Raw genomic sequence first — 16,872 nt, forward strand, 5'->3', positions numbered from 1 at the left:
ATCAAAACATGAGACTGCGGGGCTGGAGCGATAGCACAGTGGGTAGGGTGTTTGCCTTGCATGCAGCTGACCCAGGTTCGATTCCCAGCATCCCACATGGCCCCCCGAGCCATGAGTTAATTCCTGAGTGCATGAGCCAGGAGTAACCCCTGTGCATAGCTGGGTGTGACCCAAAAGGAAAAAAAAAAAAAAAGACTGAAGGACCAGTATCGGACACCTTCCCTTTGGGCAGCTGGATCAGTGACACGTCATCAGTGCGTTAAGTCTGGAGGGGGACGAGTCAGCCAAGACTCGCGAGAGCATGAACACCTGCCCAAGTGTGGAGGCGGACACGAGCAGCAAGGATGAGCAGAGAGGCACAGGCTGTGGGTGGGGGCGGCAGCGGCGTTACCTGGTCAGCCCAGCCCTCCGTCTTACAGTTACTGTGGTCAAACTCCTTCAGAGGCACTTTGGAGTGAACGAGGCCTATGTGGGTCTGGAGCTTGTGCTTGACGGCTTTGACATCCTGGGGCGAGAAGACAGAACAGGAGTGCGGGGTCCGAGTTACTCTGCTGGCTTGGGATGGGTGGAGGGGACCCCACCCGTAAGGCCAGCCCTTTCTAAGCACCAGGGGCAGGAGCAAAGTATCAAGCAGGAAGCTGGGAGAAAGGAAGGAAGGAAGTGATCTTACCTTGAGCCCTGTCCCAGAAATATCTAAGCAGTTTAGTTTTTGGAAAGAAAAAAGGTATCCGATTCCTGCATCTGTGATCTCAGGGTTACCTAGAGGTTAGAAGAACACAGGTAGTTTCCATTAAACTCTATACCACACAAACCAGGAGGACATAAAACTCTTGCTAAAAAGCCAACAAGAGGCTCGGGGGAGGGAGGGAAGGTCAGATGATGATTCGATGGGAAGCACCGCATGAACAAAGCTTTCAGAGTAAACGGAATACAGGGGTCTCATCTCTCCTCACTGTGACTCGAGGGAGCCACATGAGGTTATCAAGAGGCTCTGTCAGCTTAAACTTTCTATGAGCTGGGGGTCAGCAGAAAAACTCACAAAAAAATTACCAGGTAGTAATCCCAAAGGGTTTAGTTTGGAACCATCTGAAAATATGGGAAACACGTATTAAAATGTGTCAAAAGACACTTTCAATAGCCGCCCCATCTCCAAATGGAAAAGATTCCTGTAATGAAGATCCTCAAGAGTGCTCAGATACATGGGGCTGGAGCTATAGCACAGCGGGTAGGACATTTGCCTTGCACGCGGCCGACCCGGGTTTGATTCCCAGCATCCCATATGGTCCTCTGAGCACTGCCAGGAGTGATTCCTGAGTGCAAAGCCAGGAGTAACCCCTGTGCATCGCCGGGTGTGACCCAAAAAGAAAAAAAAAAAAAGAGTGCTCAGATACAAAAGTTATTGCTGCCACTGTGACTGGTTCCCCCCAGGATCCTGCTCACCTATCTCCTGTTCACATCAGACCGTGCATTTAGCACTTTGCTGTCAAGGCCCTGAGCACAGGGCCAGACACAGCAGAAACGCTTTAAGGACATGATGAAGGAATTACACTTTCCTCAGAAGTTAAGTAGGGAAGTATTGTCTTCATTTTACAGAAGTTAAAAGCCAGGATCTGAGAGGTTAAATAACTTGTCCGAGGGGACACAGCAGCCAAGTACAAACAGCAGCGCCAGGTTTGCACCTCAACCTTCAACTTTGGCACCTTCTGTTCTTTCAAGACCATGCCCGGTGCTCAGTTAAATCGTAAATGAGCTCGTCAATTTTCTATCGCCGCAGTCTGTATCTGGGTACAGCTGAGAATAACGTCACAATTGTGGACTCATCCAGATTTAAAGCAAATACTGATAAAATGACTTAGCTGACAGATACCACAGATCGGGAACTCAGAGGACATCCAGAGAGGCGCCACATCCTCGCCCATGCACGTGATGAGAGGCTGCCCGCTGGCACCGAGAATGGGCGGTACGGAGAATCCCTATGAGGGGCAGCAGGCCAGGAGGGGCTTCTGGCCGGGCGCCAAGGGCCTCTGCTTTCATCCTGTTGGGGCCAGTCACTCAGGGTGACACCTTGGAAATTCGCTTTTTGAATTACCACCTCTTAAATGAAGAAGTACTAGGGAAGCTCTAAGCCCCTCCTTCCAACATCAGTAAGCTGTAATTTCTAATAAAACTTACAAGATAAGTCTAATAGCGTTAGATTTTCAAGGCCTCTTTTCATGACTCGAACGGGTGCTGTCATTTTCCGAACCCCGGCATCAGATAAACAATTATCCTTCAGGTGGAGCTGAGTTACACTAGGGAAAACAAAGTCCATAAATATAAGACTTAGTCTGCAAGATGTAGGCATGACACGCTTTCATAAAAACTAAAAAAAAAAAAAAATCAAATATCCTCTACCCACGATTTTATCCCCAGTGCACTAGCAAAAGCTGAAGCTGACGGAGGTATGGGTTAACCTCAGTGTTTCGTGCCAGGCTCACGTGGCAGAGGGCGCTAACGGCAACAGGTAAACAGGGTTGCATAAGGTAAATAAGGGCTCACTATGGGGGAAAAAAAAAAGAGGAAAAGAGACTTAACATAAAAGCTGCATTACTGGCAAATATGGTGTCAACACTGAAAAACGCTTCCTCAGGAAAGTCTGCTGAAGAACTATACGAGTCCTTTCTGCAAAGTCGTCTTTTTGTTTTTAAGGGGTGCGTGCGTGTGTGTGTGTGTGTGTGTGTGTGTGTGTGTATGGGGGGGGTGTTGACGGTGGGTCCTACGTGGTGGTACTCAGGGCTTATTCCTGGCTCTGTGCTCAGGGATCACTCCTGGCAGGGCTCGGGAGACCAGGAGGTGCCAGGGGAGCAAACCTGGGGCAGCCCACCCCGCTGTGCTCGCTCTGGCCCAAGGAGTCTTCTATTCTTAACTGCTGTTGCAAATTTAGATTTCAGATTGGGTTTCTCGGTGCACCCGGAACCCAATCCAGCCAGCTCATGTGAAACTGGAGTATTCATGTGCTTTCTGTCCTGACACAGTCCGTCCCGACCGTCACCAACACCACACGGGAACGCGTCTGTCAAGGGCACGTGTGGGTGTTGCTGTCCAGGGTGGGCCCCAGGCAGCATCGAGGACTCGGCTCACCACAGGCTCCCCTGGAAGCCCAGGAAACCACACAGGAAGCCACCTGCCCGGTCCCCTCGCTGCTGGCCAGCCTGAGTCAACACCAACCGGGAATGTACCGCTGGGGGGTTTCTTCCAGCTCTGGTTGGTTCCTGAAAGGGGCTTCCTTGACTCTCCTTAATGGTTCACTGTCTAAGCTGATTTTATAGTTCACTGGGAGTGAAAACAAAAAATGATGCTTCTTTACTGGAATAAACCAGAAATTCATTCTGGGTGAAAATCACTCTTCTTTTTCAAATGGAATCACCATGAAATACAAAGTCACAAAGATGTTTATGACCGAGCTTCGGGCTCCTGTTGTTCCAACACCCATCCCTTCACCAGAGCCTCATTTCCCTCCCGCCCCCAGTCTGCCCCTGTGGCAGACACTTCTCCTTCCCCCACTGTCCTAGTGTCCCAGTCCCTACCTTGTCCTCCTGCCCCCGCCCCAGCGGCCGGCTTCCTACCCAAGACCAGTTCTTGGTTTCTACTGCCTTTGAGCATCTGACACTCCCCCAGGAGGTGTCTTTCTACCCCACAAATGGGAGGCCAGAGTCTGCTCCTCTCCCTTTGCTGATTCCACTCAACGTGATTTTCTCCAGATCTATCCACACTGCAGCAAACTGCATGATTGGATAAAGTCACTTCTCAACCCAAGCAGCTGTTAAGTACTACAGAGAGAAACGAAGATTATTTAGAAAAGAATATGTAAGAATAACTTATTTTCTAAGAACTGCCCAATCTATATTGCTTCGACCAAGTACACGGAGACTGAAATGTTTGAGGGGAAAAAATTTGCATATAAACACATTCTTCAAGATCATCCCATGGGTCACCCTTTCACACAGGTAATAAAATTCACCGCCCGTTTGTGACAGGTCCATACCTCGACAGGGCCTCGTTGGTGAGGTGTTCTAGAAGCTCGTGCTCGTCACCAAGCTTACAGCAGGAAAGATCCAGGCAGGTCAGCTCCCGGAAAGACTTAATCTCCTCCAGTTTTTCTGAGATCACCAGATACCTGTAGGGCATGGAAAGGGATCAGGGATTTTTCCTTTCCTTCTTTCAAAACATCTGTGGCTCTGGCCAAGTCAATGTTCCATCAGACAAGGGACTATGGATACTCAGACTTCACTGACTACTACTACATTCAAGTTTTTAGTTAGGAAGTGTCTCAAAAATCTTTTACACTACAGTGGAATCAAAACTTAAAACTATCAGCAAAGGCAAGTTATATACTAAACAGCTGCTCTGTTAGACGACCAGACCGACGTAGGTGTTGGTGTTAGGACTTCATTGGAGAACTCAGGATACTTTGGTTTTTGGCTACACGCAGTGATGTTCGGGGGGGGGTTACTCCTGCAGTGCTCAGGGAGCCATCTGGGGTGCCAGGGATGGAACTCAGGTCGACCATATGAGAGGCAAGCGCCCTACATGCTGTACCATCTCTCCAGCCCCAGGATACTCAAATCCTTCATCTTCTTTCCTTTCTCTTTTCGGTTCTTGGCCCATACCCAGCAGTGCTGAGGGTCAGTCCCTGCGCCACGCCTCCTGGTGTGTGCAGAGGCTCCAAACCAGGCCGCCCGCACACTCCAGCCCTCTGAGAGACTGTATTCTTGTACCGTTGTTCTTCTCTTATGCTCAAAGGCTTGGGAACTTGTTAAGACCTTTGGCCCTACAAGCAAGAATATACGAGATAACTGGGAGATCCCATTTTGTTTTCCTCACCAAACTACTGGGCTTATTATCTAAGTTTACTCCAAAAGCAGGGGCTGGAGAGATGGCTGGAAGGGCGAGAGGAAGGCTCTGCACGTGGGAACCTCGGGCTGGATTCCCAGCAACACAGGGCGGCTGGAGCAGCGCCAGGAGTGGCCACTGCCAGGAGTGGCTCGGAAGCACCACTGGGTACGCCACACCCTCGCCAAAGTCTGTGCAGCAAGACGAGTGCATGATCCAATCTGCATGGTTATTAAGACAAACCTCTGAGCACAAACAACTTAATTATACTGGATCATTTTGCCAAACTACTATCAGGGCGCATCAGGGAAGCTCCTGGAGAGGAGGAGATTTAAAGAGGAAAAAGGAGGAGGGAGGCATTCCACAGTCCTGGCTGGCCTCCACCCTGTGTTTGAGAGCTCAACTCTTCCAGGTGACATCAGTTAGGAAAAATGGAAAGGGATGAGGGATGACAGGTTTAGGAGTCGGCCCTGCCATCCGCCTTCCTCTGGGGTATGAAGCTGTTCCCTCTGGAAGACAGTCTGCCTGGACCAGTGGGTGATACTTAAAAAGCGCTCACCTCTTTCTTCTGTCAGCAGGATCTTAACTACCCCACGCAGGATGGAATAATTGGAGGGCACAATAGGAGTCAGCTCTCTTTCCTGTCTACTTCAAACCAAAGGAGAGGCACTGCAGCCAGTCGCCGTCCCCGCCTGCTGGGTACAGATGGCCAGGGGCGCTGACACCCCTCTAAGCTGTCTGGTGCCTGAGCTCAGCTGGGTACACAAGTGAGCCTTATTTACTCAGAAGTGTCTTAATTGCACCGTAAATAAAGCTGCTGTTTTCCACCTTCCAATCACAGAGCTGAAGTGGGTTAATAGGGGCTTGGGGGATTACTGACAATCAGAGAAGGGAAAATAAACACCCTCTGATCAATTAACAGAAGGATTATTAGTATTCGGAAACAAGGGTTATCTGTGAAGGACGTAACAATGTTCAGCATGATAAGCAGACACCGTGAAAGTCAGAGCTGAGAACCGATGCGCAAAGCCACAGAAGTGCCTGACTCTTATCTAGGATGGAATTACAGCTCTAGGGTCTTACTGGCAGCGATTCTTCCAACTGGTCCCCGAAACAGTTGAGGACAGTGGAGAATCAGCACGAAGAGCAAGGGTAGTTTTTAGTGGCAAAGAGACCCGAACTCGGATTTTAACGGTGCTGATGACTGGGAGAAAAGTATTTCACCTGCCTGAGTCTCAATTTCAACACTTCAGAAATGGAGCCGATCTTTTTGTTTGATGACGTGGAGGTGATCTTGTTTGTTTTTATTCTGAGTGCTAGGGATCGAACTCAGTACTTCGTACATGTAAAGGATACAGACCCACCACTTACATCTGAGTGTTTAGTACTAGACTCACGTGGCAGAGGGCACTAAAAGTAAACAGGGCTGCATTAGGAAAATAAGGGCTTCATTAAAGGGGAAAAAAGACAACGTAAAAGTCCATTATTGACAAACAAGCAAACAAAAAAAAAAACCGCTTTCTCAGGAAAGTCCGAGAAAGAACTGGGGCTGGAGCAATAGCACAGCGGGTAGGGCCTTTGCCTTGCACGCGGCTGACCCGGTTCTAATCCCAGCATCCCATATGGTCCCCTGAGCACCGCCAGGGGTAATTCCTGAGTGCATGCGCCAGGAGTAACCCCTGTGCATCGCCGGGTGTGACCCAAAAACAAAACAAACAAAGAACTACTCTGGGGTCCTCTCTGCAAGGAATCTTCTACACTTCGTTTCTGGGGGAATGTGGGGTTGAGGGTGGGTCACGCCTGATAGGTCCTTCTTTTATTTAGAAAACACTGTTCCAGAAGCACACGGCATCTCATAAGCTCCCTCCCTAAAGGGGGCTACTCTAATTACTTCAGCTAGATGAGTTGCTATTTTTAGGAAAACATACTTGCCTCCCTGCCACCACCACGGCCATTAAAAAAAATCACTAAGTTCAAATGCCAGAAATTTTGCAGAGGTGAAATCCAACCGCAAAGACACGGGTTTCTCCCGCAGTCAGCTTTGTCGTCAAAACTCAGGACAGCAAGTCATCTGCATCTGCTCGACTCTCTTCTTCTCACTGATTTCCTCCAGCACGGGGCCTTCTTCACGGCTGAAACTCTGAGGCTGGACTGCAAAGGGAAACCCCGACCTCCTGTCCTCTTCCTGCTTTCCTTCGCCAACTCAGAAGGAGAGGGAAGTACTCACCAAAACTGAAAATCTTACTCCTGTCCGAGTAAGACGGTGAGGTCTGGAACTGTGGCAGTAACATGTGAGTTCAACAGATATGTAAAAATATTTCTTCTATTGTTTTGGTTATAAAAGTAATAAGACTCTTGAGGAAACTTTTTTTTTTAAAAAAAGTAAGGAAAATTGTAAAGAGAATTAAAGCCAATTTCAGTGTTGCAGTAGTTTATATCTCAGCCCGGGAAGGGCTTACAGCAGAGTGCAAGCCATCCGGGTAGTAAGGCTGCGGGCTCTGTGCTTAGGTTTTCATCTGTTAATGTTTGGGGGACATGCCCACCGTGGCTGGGGGGCAACTCAGAAGACCACATAGTACTGGGGCTCCAAGCCAGGGCTCCCCCACATGGTCTAGCCCCGGCCCCGAACCATCTCCCCTGTCCATTAGTTTTATTATCTAATGAACATTTCACTGCATTATTTTAAATGAGTTTCAGGTATTAATCATTATTTAACATTTTGCTACATAAATGTATGGTCATTAGTTTAACTAGTTTCCTGTCAACTAGTTAGGCAGTTTATAGAATGCCATGACTATACATAGTGCTTCCATATACAATCATTCAGTGAAGAATCAGAAGATTCTTTTTTTTTTTTTAGTAAAACAGATTTTATTTGGAGGGTTTTTTGAAGGGAAGGAGGAAGAGAAAAGTGGGAGAGTGGAGAGTAAGAGAGACAGAGTAACATGCTCAAGAGAGAGCCCCTACACACATCCCAGCATTAGATAGGAAAGCATAAAAGTACACATCTCAAGGGAGGAGATGCGGGCGACACATGTGCTCAGACACCACCTGTGCTCGGCCACACGGGCGCAAGCAGCAGGTGGGCTCGGGCAGCATATGCGCCAAAAAATTAGAAGACTCTTAATGAATCAGACTCATAATTCAGGAACAGTACAGATATTTTTAAGGCTCTTGGTACACGATGCTGAGCTGCTTCTGAAGTGCTACACTATTCACATACTCAGCATTTGTGAATAAAAGCGTGGTCCTCACCCAATCTGACCACTGGCCACTATGTCAGCACCACACAGGTCAAAGCACACTCAGAATCACAAGAAATACTTTGGCTGTAGGGCCAGAGAAGTGGTCCATGGGTGGAGTGCGTGCTTGTCTTGCACGTGGCCAACTTGGGTTCAATCTCTGGCACCCGGTTCGGTCTCCCCAGGCACCACCAGTGATGCCTGAACAGAGCCACGAATAAGCCCTCAGCACTGCTGGGTATGATCCCAAAAAAGGGGGGGAGAGTGAGAATCAAAACACTTTGGCTGTAATGGGAGGTAATTAGAGAGGAAAAACGTAGATGAGTATATCCCCAAACATACAAAGATATGTATTTGAAACAATCACCTTTAATGATGGGCTTATGAATTTTTAGTATTAGTTTAAGTTTTCCAAATAGTATGAACAGCCTTGATAAAGCAATTTTAAAAAGAGATGTACATTATAATCCTATTTTTCATTATTTTTCTTTGTTTTATATGATGAGTGTAAGTAGCATGGAACAAATGTGATGGAATGAATTCTATTTTGCTTTGTTGTGGTTCTGTATTCAAGAGCTACAGAAGTAACACGCTCAAGCAGCTGGGCTGGTCTCTGGCCCAGGAAATGTATTTTAAATGCGGGAGATACAATGAAATCACCACTTTTTTTCATTTAGCAAGGAAATTTCTTTTCCACTGGCAGTAGCCCCAGATCCAGCCTGAACCAAGACCACACAGTGCATCTGTTTTCCTTTTCTTTGTTTTGGGGCCACAGCCAGTTGTCCTGGGGAGCTACTCCCAGCTCTCTGCTCAGGATTCTTCCTGGCAGTGTCCAGGGGACCATGTAGCTCTGGACAGAACCTGGGCCACTTGCATGCACTCCGCCAACACTTTATGTCACAGACCCGGGACCCATGAGTCGCTTGCTCAGTTGATGAGTACATGTTTCTATTCCTGTCTACATGTGCTTGTCTTTTTGTTTTAAGGTATAAAATTGGGCCTAGGAGGGGCTGGAGCAATAGCACAGCGGGTAGGGCGTTTGCCTTGCACGCGGCCGACCCGGGTTAGATTCCCAGCATCCCATATGGTCCCTTGAGCATTGCTAGGAGTAATTCCTGAGTGTAGAGCCAGGAGTAACCCCTGTGCATTGCCGGGTGTGACCCAAAAAGCCGAAAAGCCAAAAAAAAAAAAAAATTGGGCCTAGGAGTGACACCACTAGATCCCTAGTCCATTAAATATAGATTATGCCCCACCCCCTTTTTTTTCAGCGATGAATTTAGCTTATACTTTCTGGTGTGATTTTTTTCTATTACATACTTTTTGCTTAGACTTATTTCTGTTTTGACTGTGCATCTTAATAACAAGCTGCTTTTCACATTTTTAACTGCAGAGACGGTTATAGAATCGTTTACTATACAGCTCTACAAGAATTCTCCAGCTCTATAAAACTGGTAATTTTCAAAATATGAGAAAAAAGCAAGGTTCCTAACAGTGTACAGTAGTGAGCTTCCCACTGCATGACAAAGGGAAAAGCTGTATCTGCATGTATGAACATACAGAATCTCTCTGGGATGTGAGAAAATCACCTGGCAACAATAGGTGCCTTTGGGGAGAAGAAAGATGAGATGATCTGGGAAGAAGGTCTGTTTCACTTCATACCTTCTGGTGTCTGAATTTTCCTATGCTTAAAAAATGATTTTTAAATTATTTTGTTTTTGAGGCTATACCTGGTAGTGATCAGGGACTACTCATGATTAATGAGTCACCCCCATAAGGTGCTGGGGTTCAACTGGAGTTCCTGCATGTAAAGCATGCATTCCAGCCCTTTCAACCATTCCCCTCGTCCAAGGTGATATTCAGACAGAAATTTTTTTTAAAATCATGGTGGAAAAAAAATATAGATATACATCCATAGAAGGAAAGGCATGTCGCAAGAGAAAAGGTGGCTCTATTAGACTTTGAGGTTAGTGGGTACTTTACAGGGTACTCAAAATTTAAAATCGCTCCGTGTTTTATTTTTAAAAATTATTTATTTGGGGAGTGGCCCACACCCAACAGTGCTCAGGGCTTACTCTGGTGCAGTGCTCAGAGCTTACTCCTGGTACAGTGCTCAGGGATCACTGTGGCACATCTTCGGGGACCATATGTGGTACCAGAGATTGAACTCAAGTCAGCTGCATGCAAGGAAAATGCCCTCGCCCCTGTACTACCATTCACTCAAGCCAAAGTCACGCAATCTCCTAAAGTCTTTAAATTTTTCATTAGAGAGTTCTGAGGATTGAACCCGTGTCTCATGCATGTTTACAGTGGAGCCACCCTCCTAGCCCCGAAAGTCGCTCTTAATCAAATGCTCAGTAACTAGTGGCCTAAAAACAAGGGAAGGACCCAGAACTGTTTACTAATCTTTATATTCCCCAAAGCATATCAAGAGGTATCTGGCAAATTACATTTTGTTTTTCTTCTATTCTCTTACTAGAAAAGTTGGTAGAAGAGTATTTTCTACCTAGTGAGAGAGGTATGGTAATCAACTCGTAAAGTGTTTCCAAAATCTAATTAAGTGTTGTTTCAGAGTGGGCAGGTAGAATTTTTCTTGAAATTGGCCTGCCACTTTGTGTTCGGGAGTTTTAAACAGAAGCGTTATTTGATCGAGGAAGCCCCCAAATCCGATAAATCCCAGACTTTTACGGAATTAATGCCCCCAGGAGGACCCGCACGACGCTCATGGGAACACCCACCTGTTTCGCAAGCAGAGGGAGCACAGCACCAGACTCCCGTAGGCCTCGGTGAATTTCTGCAAAGCCCTCAGCCCCGCACCTGGCTCCGTGAACTTCTGCCGGGCTTCAGCAGCGGAGAACAGCTTCTCGGCAATCTGCTCGGGGAAGCCGATGAGGGAATCTATGTGATCCACGTTGTCAGAGATGAAGCCCAGGACCAGGCTGAAGAGCGACTTGGCGGAGTAGCGCAGGTTCCCCTCCCGCGTGTACGTGAAGATGAAGTGGTCCGTCTTCTCCTTCTGGGCGGTGTCATCTTCCCTGTTCATGCAGAGCTCCACCGAGAAGCCCTTGGGGAACAGTCTGAAGGGCCTGGGCTTCTGCAGGCTACTCCTGACGCCGTCCAGCGCCAGATTGACCATGTGCAACTGCCCGTTCTCTCTCACATAGATGGGTCCTGGGTCTAGGTGGTTTTCGGAGTTGAGGTAGTAAGACATTGCTTTGGTTGCTGCTGCAAAGGCAAAGGCACAAGGGAAGCAAATCTAATCAAGATACTACCTGCCCCACGTTAACTCTCCCAGTGCACGGAGCTCTCTGAGCCCACCAGACGAGCCCCATGAGCGATTCCGGGAAAATAAACTTACCAGCTGGCCTGTGGGAGTCATCACCTTTGCTGCCTCCACCTGCAATGCCCTCAATGTCCTTCCCTGTATTTCCCTCTATGTATGTGTGTGTATGTATGCTGGGCTACACCCCGGGTGCTTAGGGCATATTTCTGGCTCTACGCTCAGGGATCAGCCCTGGCAGGACCTTATGGGATACCACGGATTGAACCTGGGTAGGCCAAGTGCCCTACTTGGCCCTACTGTCCTCTACTCTCCCTTTTCTCGTCTGTCTGGTCCACTCTTATCCATCTTTAAAAGGCCAGCTTGGGGCTTGGGAGATAAATCGCTTACCCCCGTTGCCATATGGTCCTTCAAACAGACCCAGGGAGCAGCCCCCAACACTAGGTGTGGCCCAAACACCACTCCCTCATCTCCCAACAAACAAAAAAGCCTGTTCAGTTCTTCAATTCTACCTGGAATATCATGGCCGCTGGGTCTATGTAAGCAAAACAATGTCCACCTAAATGCCCACCAACTAGGGTGTTAGTAAATGAATGAGGACGGATACATCCTGTGAATGTTAGCAACCATTACCAATCGAGAGTTTGCATTGACTTGCAAATCACATACAGTACACAACTGACACAGTATAAAGATTAGAAATTAGAGGTGGAGTTACTGAAAAGGGGGAGCACAGTACCAGACCCCCGTAGGCCTGGTGCTAAAAAGGAAAAAAAAAAGAAAAAGAAAGAAAAACAACTAACTCCTCAGTTACCTGGGAATGGGCCAGTCACTTCTTTATTGCACTTGGCTCACTGTTCTGCAATTAATTTGTTTCTGGACCTGTTTCTGCTGTTCTGAGTTTTCTGAAGGGAGGAACCGCACTGATTTCACTCAGACTCCATAACATAGTGCTCTCTCTGCCTTCTACTACGGGCATATTTCACTCTCTACCGTCCCTTCACTATTCACCTCATTCACTACCTCCCCTCCCTTCACTATTCACCTCATTCACTACCTCCCCTCCTTTCACTATTCACCTCATTCACTGCCTCCCTTCACTGTCCACCTCATTCACTGCCTCCCTTCACTGTCCACCTCATTCACTGCCTCCCTTCACTGTCCACCTCATTCACTGCCTCCCTTCACTGTCCACCTCATTCACTGCCTCCCTTCCCAGTCCAGGGCCTTCACTCCCTCCCCTTCACTACTCAGATACTGTACTACTTCAAACTGAAGGTCTAAACGACAAATTGGAGTCGGAAGTGATCCTGATTGAGCAAATGTACTGGCACCATTTTTCCCAAAGCATGGACTCACTTCCCTGCTGTCATTTTTCAAAAAAAAAAAAAAAATTCTACACCAAACATTAGTTTACATGGTATATGCGTTTTAGGGAAGCAATTTCACATTGAATGTATTACTATACCCCCACGCCACAGTACGAAGCCCCCCACCAATCCACTGGGCCCCCTTCCCCTCTCTCTCCGGTAACCAGAGCTCTGCGGTTTTGCCCAGAAACAAACGCTTAATAGAGACATGAACAGCTTCTTTCAGACAAAAGGTAAACATAACTTTCCTACAGACTGGGAAGCCAAGCATTTCAGATGAGTCATTTTATGGCAGACTCGCGAGCTGAGTGGGCAACCTCTCTGAGGTATGCCTAGAGACCCCAAGCGGCGTCCTGTGGGCTTGAAGTTTGCTCAGGGGCTAAACTCCACAAAGCAACACAGTTTTGGGGATCTAAAAATAAAAACCACCACTACAACTGTCAAATAAAAACGATTCTAGGTGCTTACTCTGCACACATGACCAACTCTGGATAAATCCCCGGCACCACATGTCCCCCAAGCACAGAGCCAGCGCTGGCCCTTCTCGGTGTGGCCCACCGCCACCCCCCCTCCCTCCCAATAACCTATAAGAAAATGATTCCAGTCTTTGGAAACATCTTCCATGAGGGAACTTTTAAGGTGAGGGAAAACACAGAAACAGTTGGGCACTCATGCAGTCATGCAGGTGGCATTCTGTGCCCACCCGTAATTGTTTTCTTGAGGAACTGTGTAATTTCAAAACACTATGTTAAAGAAAAGTACTTATCATTTCCACAATTAAAGGCAGGAGAGAGGTTTGAAATCCAACACAGCCTAGGTTAAAAAAAGAGCTAATGATATCATTAAAGACTAAAGTAAGGGCTGGAGCAATAGCACAGCGGGTAGGGTGTTTGCCTTGCACGTGGCCGACCCAGGTTCGGTTCCCAGCATCCCATATGGTCCTCTGAGCACCACCGGGGTAATTCCTGAGTACGGAGCCAGGAGTCACTCCTGTGCATCGCTGGATGTGACCCAAAAAGCAGAAAAAATTAATAAAAAAAAAAAAAGACTAAGGTAGGCTTGTCGAGTGAGCCAGGCCAGCTTCCGCACCAGCATGGGGCTGGAAGGACGCGCTGGTGCCACTGCAAGGTGTGCACAGAGCGATGACGAGAACCAACGGCTCGGGATGCAGGAGGCCTGGGTTCCATCCCCAGCGCCTGCAGCTCTGCTGGGAGCCTGCTCTGAGCGGGGCTGGTTAAGGTCCAAAACCAAACAATAACGAAAGAGTGACAACCCAGTCAGTGATAAAAGTGCTGAGTCCCTTGAGGCCATCAAACCTGTCTGTGGGCACCAACATGAACCGTGTTTCTCCTGGGGATAATTACATGTGTAAAACCCACCAGCCAAGGGCAGGAGAGACAGTCCAGTCACGGCCAAGCCAGGCTCAAGCTCTGACACAGCATATGAAATCCCGCCCCCCACCCCCCATACTGCCAGGAGGGATCCAGGAGCACAGAAGGTGGTGCCACCCCAGCCCCGCCCAACAAACAAAGCAATGAAACCCCAAAACCACACAAGCCAAGGGCCCCCACTCCAGCCGCAGGTCCCAGCTCACCTCCCTGGGCTGAGGTCCCAGCTCATCATGCTCCCCCCCCCCCCCCCCCGCCCAGGTAAGGGGGCTGCGCTCCTGTCCCACGCGCCTTCTCGCCCACTCCGCAGCTCCTACTGGAGCTGCTCCTTGGCGCCCCTGAATGGCTCGGTCCTGCTCCTCATTGACACAAAGCCCAGCCGCCGGTCTCTCCTGGGAAACCTCGCCTGACCCCGCACCGCTGCACACCGCCCGCCCGGGCTGCCCCGGGCTGCCCCGGGCATCCGAGGCTCCCTTCACCTACTACGCAGCACCGCCTACTCTGTTCACCTGTGACCGGCCCCAGCTGCAGGCCCTCTTAAGGAAGGGCCCTGCTTTCTTCAACCTCCTTCCCCGAGCCCGACGCAAGTCCTGAGTGGCCAGGAGGACCCTTCCTTCCCAGGCAGTCAGGAGGCAGTGAGGAAGGGGCAGCCCTCCGAGGGGCAGAGCCCCGATGCCCTGCGCTGCGGGGGCGGCTGATACCGTTGCTAGGAGTCAGCGCCTCTTCCCGGCAACAACCGCCGGCCCCTCCCCGACTCGCCAGACCCTCCTGCAGGTGGCAGAAGCAAAACAGATGACTGGGCGGCGCGGCTGCTGGCACCACCAGGGAAAGAACCTAACACTAGGGGGAAAAATCCCTGTCACGGTGCCAAGTTTTATAGCTCATATTCTTGCCTTCTGCTAAGGTGATGCCTCGCTTATTCTTTAGCTTTTCTTCTTCCAGAAAGGGTAAGCATCTGGACCCTGCAGTCTCGCCCTTGAATCCTATTAGGCAAATCCCCTTTATTCCTGGAACTGAAAATCCCGAGCTGGACTCTACCTGCGGATCAGAAACTAAGCCCCAAGCCTGGCTCAAAAAAAAAAAAAAAAATCTTAATTTTAAGAGTAGGAAGGCAAATTCTACAAAAGACAACTAACCTACTAGCAGAGTATAAGCTCACCCCCAATCAGTTCTACTACAAACTCTTCAGCAACTGGACAAGTGAATGGGAGGAGGCAGACCTGGGGGGGGGGGGGGGCGGGATTCAGCAGAGTCTGATTCTACCCAGCAGAGGGCACACGCAGCTTGGAACCAGCGGAGGACACTCCCCCCCCCCCCCCCCCCCCCCCCCCCCGCCACTCCAATCCTGCTGGCCCAGGATTCCAAGGAACGTTTTCTAAAAAGGCGCAGTTTTGGTGCTTATTTACCTTTAAGATACGCATCAAATGACAGTCTCTTTCTAAACGATTAAAAAAACTCCCCAAACCTCCGTTTTTCTGAAAGGTAAACCCACATATTTTGTCCCGAAGCCCCAAGGCCTGCTGTCCTGTGCTTTAGTGATGGTTCTTCAGGAGCTGACCTTGTCTCGGGGAATCCTGTTGACCTTTGGCTTCTATTACTAAATCTGTGCATCTGTCTCCTGCCAAAGGCAGCATCCTGAGAGTTTGTGGGGCCCTAAAAAATGAGCTAAGAGAGAAGTTAGTTTGTACCTTTCAAGGTTAACAAGTCAACAGAGAGTCACACAAACCTTCTGGCCTGGCTTCTCCCTGCTGCTGGACAAGGTAGTTTATATAAAGGAACCCCTCAGGAGCCAGGGTCTATAGGAAGTCACCCCCCCCCCCCCCAAGAGGGGCCAGAGGGAGGCTCAAGGGTTGAGGGCATGCTCGGCGCATAGGAGGCCTGGGTTCGACTTTCAGCCCTGCACGATCAACTAAACACTGTCAAAAGTGATGCCTCAGACTCTCCGTGAAAAAGTAATTGGAATCTATACGACCACGTCCAGAGTAGACGTACACTCGCTGTATTTAACATCACCTTAACAGTGACGTGGCACTCTGGTCATCTCCCAGTCCCCTCTGGAGGAGGTGGCCTGCAACCACGCACCGGCAGAGAAAAAAGGGCACAACAGTGCATGTCCCACTATTTGGTCCCCAGAGATGCGCCAAAGTCGGCACAGTGCATACAGCAAAGCCTTCCTACAATAAAAACTCATTTCTCCGCAGTCTCTTTGACTAAGATGATGAAACAACACTGAAAATGACAGCTTTTTCCCCTAGGCCTCGGAGGCTTTTATTTTAAACTAAGCGAAAAGCATGACTCCCCCAAACAAGAGGAGGAGAGTGGGGGGCAGGATGAAAACGGGGCACTGGGCCGATGGCTCGCTCACTTAGAGAAGAAAACACTTAACTTTAGAAAGTAAACCGCCCCCCCCCCCCAGGAAAGAAAGAAATCGTAGCAATGATGGGCCGATAATGCGGGCTGGCCTGATGGCTCCCGAGATAGCCGCCACTCATCAAACACCTCCAGCTGGCGAGCACTGTGCCAGGCTCCGGGGAAATGCCCTCACGCCGTCCCGACGCCCCAACAGGTCGGGTGGGGATGGTCGTCTACTCACAGAGGGGGGCTCCAGAGGCCCCACGCGGAGGAAGAGAGAGGGGGGGTCGGGGCAGGGCCGAGACCACCTATCTCCAGGCGGTCACAGTCCCCGCTGGACGCTGCCCGCCCCGCTTCCCAAGGAGTCGCGC

At 49.2% G+C, this 16,872-nt stretch overlaps 1 protein-coding gene across 5 annotated transcripts in view; it reads right to left on the reverse strand.

The window, feature by feature from the left end:
* Positions 1–16,872, reverse strand: part of LRRC42 (leucine rich repeat containing 42) — a 32,183-nt gene that overhangs the window by 14,512 nt on the left and 799 nt on the right. For 2 of the 5 annotated variants that reach the window (XM_055140169.1, XM_055140173.1), the window contains exons 2-6: positions 10,850–11,336; positions 4,025–4,156; positions 2,173–2,291; positions 671–759; positions 392–505 (exon numbers count right to left, since the gene is read on the reverse strand). In XM_055140169.1, coding sequence (XP_054996144.1) covers positions 392–505; positions 671–759; positions 2,173–2,291; positions 4,025–4,156; positions 10,850–11,322 — 927 coding nt within the window. In that variant the 5' untranslated portion in view covers positions 11,323–11,336. Of the gene's footprint in view, positions 1–391; positions 506–670; positions 760–2,172; positions 2,292–4,024; positions 4,157–10,849; positions 11,337–11,469; positions 12,487–12,557; positions 12,576–16,872 lie in introns of those variants that run through there. The other 3 variants (XM_055140171.1, XM_055140170.1, XM_055140172.1) reach the window with 3 other exon arrangements.

This window comes from Sorex araneus, chromosome 5, assembly GCF_027595985.1.
Source record: "Sorex araneus isolate mSorAra2 chromosome 5, mSorAra2.pri, whole genome shotgun sequence".
Classification (NCBI taxonomy): Eukaryota; Metazoa; Chordata; class Mammalia; order Eulipotyphla; family Soricidae; genus Sorex; species Sorex araneus.